This window comes from Pollachius pollachius (assembly GCF_949987615.1).
Source record: "Pollachius pollachius genome assembly, chromosome: 7".
Classification (NCBI taxonomy): Eukaryota; Metazoa; Chordata; class Actinopteri; order Gadiformes; family Gadidae; genus Pollachius; species Pollachius pollachius.
Window position 1 is genome coordinate 982,870 of NC_136940.1, and position 4,400 is coordinate 987,269.

Consider the following 4,400-nt stretch of genomic DNA (forward strand, 5'->3'; position numbering starts at 1 on the left):
CGGGGAGAGGGCGTGTCCCAGTGATGTCATCGACAGACACGCCCTGGTGGACACCGCCCTGGCCTCCGCCGGCGACGGGGAGGCAGACCGCTGCCCCGGGACGTCAGGTCACCCCGAGGGACAGACGCCCCGAGGGTCCGCCCCGGACCCCCTCTGTCCAGCGGAGGAGACTCCCCCCCCGCCAGAGACCAAGCTGAAGGAGGAGGAGGAGGAGGAGGAGGAGGAGCCTCCCTACCTGGGCATGACCAGCCCGCCGCGGGCCTACCGCCAGGAGCACACTGCGGAGAGCCAGCAGGGGCCGGCTGACAGCTGTCCGTTAGAGAGCTGTCAATCAGAGAGCTGTCCGTCAGAGACCAGTCCGTCAGAGAGCTGTCCGTCAGAGACCAGTCCGTCAGAGAGCTGTCCATCAGACAGCTCCCCGCCCGGCCTGGGAACAGAGGCAGGGCTACAGGACGAGTCGTTGGGTTCCTCTTGGAGCTCCTCCCCCGACGCAGACGACAGCTCCAGTAAAGGTACAAGAACTCTCTCTCTCTCTGTCTCTCTCTCTCTCTCTCTCTCTCTCGGGGGTCAACTCTTTTTGTGGGCGAGGTCATGATGAAGTGTACTTACCTTCAGGGCGTTCAGCAGACGCTTTTATCCAGAGCGACTTACAATAAGTGCATTTGTCTGAAGAAAGAGAATCAACAGTATATCTCTGTCGATACAGTAAGGATGTTCATACAACCAAGTGCCAAGCACTAACAATCACTAGGTTAACCCATTCCCTGATTCAAAAGAGATATCTAGGATGAGCTGCTACACCATGCTAAGTACTATTTGTAAGTGGCAGGACGTACAACATACATTAAGTGCGTAGGACGGGTGTGGCTCTGATGAGGTGCACTTAATACGATGAAGACTCTCAGCTCATACAGCGTCTCCTCCAACAGGGTCTTCGTCTAGCGGGAACGTGACATCATCACCGAGCGAGGACAGCGTGACGTCGCCCGTTATGTCATCGGCGAGCGACGAGGCGCGGTCGGGGGATGACAGCGTTTTCCAGTCGCCCTCCAGAACACGGACCACCGAGGACCTGTTTGCCATGATACACAGGTAGGCTGCCCACCCTCCCTACACCCTGCCTACACACCCCTACACCCCTGGTCATACTGACCCCCTGGTCATACTGACCCCCTGGTCATAGTGACCCCCTGGTCATAGTGACCCCCTGGTCATACTGACCCCCCCTGGTCATAGTGACCTGTATCCTAGCATTAGGATGCACATAGGCAGACTGCGGACGTTGGTTAACTAATGACCGGTCCTCCTCTGGTCATTAGTTAACCCGTCCTCCTCTGGTCATTAGTTAACCCGTCCTCCTCTGGTCATTAGTTAACCCGTCCTCCTCTGGTCATTAGTTAACCCATGCTCCTCTGGTCATTAGTTAACCCGTCCTCCTCTGGTCATTAGTTAACCCGTCCTCCTCTGGTCATTAGTTAACCCATGCTCCTCTGGTCATTAGTTAACCCATGCTCCTCTGGTCATTAGTTAACCCGTCCTCCTCTGGTCATTAGTTAACCCGTCCTCCTCTGGTCATTAGTTAACCCGTCCTCCTCTGGTCATTAGTTAACCCGTCCTCCTCTGGTCATTAGTTAACCCGTCCTCCTCTGGTCATTAGTTAACCCGTCCTCCTCTGGTCATTAGTTAACCCGTCCTCCTCTGGTCATTAGTTAACCCGTCCTGTGCGTTCTCTCCCCAGGTCCAAGAGGAAGGTGTTGGGCCGCAGGGACTCCGCTGAGCTGGGGGCCCGGGGCCGGCTGGGGGCTGCCTCCGGGGCTACGTCGCCCGCCCCTGCGTCGGCGCCCCCCGGCCCCCCGACGCCGCCCCCCGCCATGCCCCCGCCGGCCTCCCCCGCCCCCCCCCTGCAGAAGGCCCCCAGCCCCATCTACCGCAGCGTGAAGAAGTCGTCCACCTCCAACGAGGAGTTCAAGCTGCTGCTGCTGCGCAAGGGCAGCCGCTCCGACTCCAGCTACCGCATGTCCGCCTCCGAGATCCTCCGCAGCCCGGCCGGGCCCCGGGCCCCCGGGGACCCGCTGGGGGAGGACGAGCCGCTCTCCCCCCACGCCTCCCCCCTCTCCCCCTTCGAGCAGCAGCTCCAGGGGGTGCTGTTCCCCGAGGCGCCGCTCAGCCCGCTGCCCCGAGCCAACGCCGAGGGCTTCTCCCCCAAGGCCTCGCCCTCGGGGCCCCCAGGGGCCCGGGGGGGGGGGCGGCCCCGGGTCCCGCCGCCCGCCACCAGCAGCCGCTACGCCGCCCGCTGCCGCTTCTTCGCGGCGCCCATGCAGGCCATCTCGGAGGGCGAGGGTGAGGGTTCGGACGGGAGCCCCCCCGACGACCGGCCCTCCTCGGGGGGCAGCTAGGGGCGGCGACCTTTGACCTGTGCTCCCGACCTATCGGCTGTACGCGGCCGAGTCCCGGGGGCGGGAGGACGAGGAGCGCAGCGGGGTGAGCGCTGGGTGCCGTGCTGTCGGCCGTCGGGGGAGGGATGTGTGCGTTGGCCGACGGTGGACGAGTGTCCACCGTCGGCTGACCCCCACAGTCTCAGACCCCCGCTGACCCCCACAGTCTCAGACCCCGCTGACCCCCACCCCCACAGTCTCAGACCCCGCTGACCCCCACCCCCACAGTCTCAGACCCCCGCTGACCCCCACCCCCACAGTCTCAGACCCCGCTGACCCCCACCCCCACAGTCTCAGACCCCGCTGACCCCCACCCCCACAGTCTCAGACCCCGCTGACCCCCACCCCCACAGTCTCAGACCCCCGCTGACCCTCCACTTGGGTCTGGGGACGGCCTTCCTGTGTTTGGATAGTGACCCGGTTTATAAATGGTAGTGAACGATAGGTTTTCAAAATGACAGTGAGCAACTGTCAAACATTAACTATGAATTAAGGAAATTAAATCTATATTTTAGAGTGTAGCGATTTTTAACAACACTGCGAAAACGCAAAGGACTCTATCGGGACCGGTATTCTGTGAATGCTCGTGTCTAGGCAACCAGAAAAAACTAAAAAAAACAAATGGTGCCCCCCCAACACAGCTATGTTATGCAATAGGCCAGTTATGCAACGACTTTCTAAAGACATTATTTTTATAACACATCAAATATATAATGAGTATAATATAGTACGGCGGTTTGAACATAAAGGTACACTTTGTAAGCTTTTGAACAGTTCTGAATGTACAGATACTTTGGGATCTGTACCTCTCTCGTAAATTGACAACCCCCAAATTGTCTTCACAATCTTGATAGAACAGATTGAATAACGTTAGAAGAACAAGAGCAGAACGTTAGCAGAACGAGAGCCGAACGTTAGCAGAATGCTAACAGAACATTAGCAGAACGTTTTCAGAAATGTTACCGATGTAATCACAACTTAAACAGCAGAACATCAGAAGAATATTTGCAGAATGCTAATAGAACGTAAGCAGAACTTTAGCAGAATGCCAACAGAACGTGAGCAGAACGTTCACAGAATATTAACAGAACGTTAGCAGAACATTAATTAGAATTTTAGTAGAATGCTAGCAATACGTTAGCAGAACGTTAGCAGAATGCTAGCAGAACGTTAGCAGAACGTTAGCAGAACGTTAGCAGGACGTTGGAGGCTGCAGACTGGAGTCGGGGGAGAGGAAGGAGGGTGAGGTGAGAGGAGGGAGGGTGAGGTGAGAGGAGGGAGGGTGAGGTGAGAGGAGGGAGGGTGAGGTGAGAGGAGGGAGGGTGAGGTGAGAGGAGGGAGGGTGAGGTGAGAGGGGGGAGGGTGAGGTGAGAGGGGGGAGGGTGAGGTGAGAGGAGGGAGGGTGAGGTGAGAGGGGGGAGGGTGAGGTGAGAGGGGGGAGGGTGAGGTGAGAGGGGGGAGAGGAGGTGTGTATGTTTTTAAGAGTTTTATAAGTCAGTGTTATAAACGATGTTGATGTCATTGGAAAGTAGTTTGGAGGTCGGCTGTGATTGGTTGACGGTCTGGTCTGAGAGTGGAGGATTTCTATAAAAAAAAAACGTGATGGATTGAAGTTTATATTTCTTTGTAGCGAATACTTTCAGAATTTGAAAGGTTAAAACTATAGACTTGTCTTTCTAATTGGCTGAGAGCTAAACCTTAGTATGCAATCTTTTGACAAAGTACAAGATGAGATACACATATTTTTAAAACCATATTTTATCAAGAGTCTTATTCTGTTTGTGCAAGAGGACTTAGCAATACAAAGACACTGGTTCTGGTGAAAGGTATGCACGCTATTTAAAAGCAATTTATAAGTAATCATAAGCTAAAACACATGACCAACATGTATGTTATCATACACTATTACCACACGCTCATAGTAGGAGCTGTTCCCTGGTCACATGACGGTACGAGCCCCCTGTA

At 55.7% G+C, this 4,400-nt stretch overlaps 1 protein-coding gene across 1 annotated transcript in view; it reads left to right on the top strand.

The window, feature by feature from the left end:
* nhsa (Nance-Horan syndrome a (congenital cataracts and dental anomalies)) overlaps positions 1–3,658 on the top strand; it is a gene marked incomplete at its 5' end in the record, with an annotated part of 16,077 nt that extends 12,419 nt beyond the window's left edge. Inside the window, 3 exons of the mRNA XM_079739280.1 lie at positions 1–512; positions 930–1,092; positions 1,739–3,658. The exon at positions 1–512 is cut by the window's left edge and continues 2,449 nt beyond it. Of these exons, the coding sequence (XP_079595406.1) occupies positions 1–512; positions 930–1,092; positions 1,739–2,396 (1,333 nt within the window). The 3' untranslated portion in view covers positions 2,397–3,658. The remainder of the gene's footprint in view (positions 513–929; positions 1,093–1,738) is intronic.
* Between the last annotated feature and the right edge of the window lie 742 nt (positions 3,659–4,400).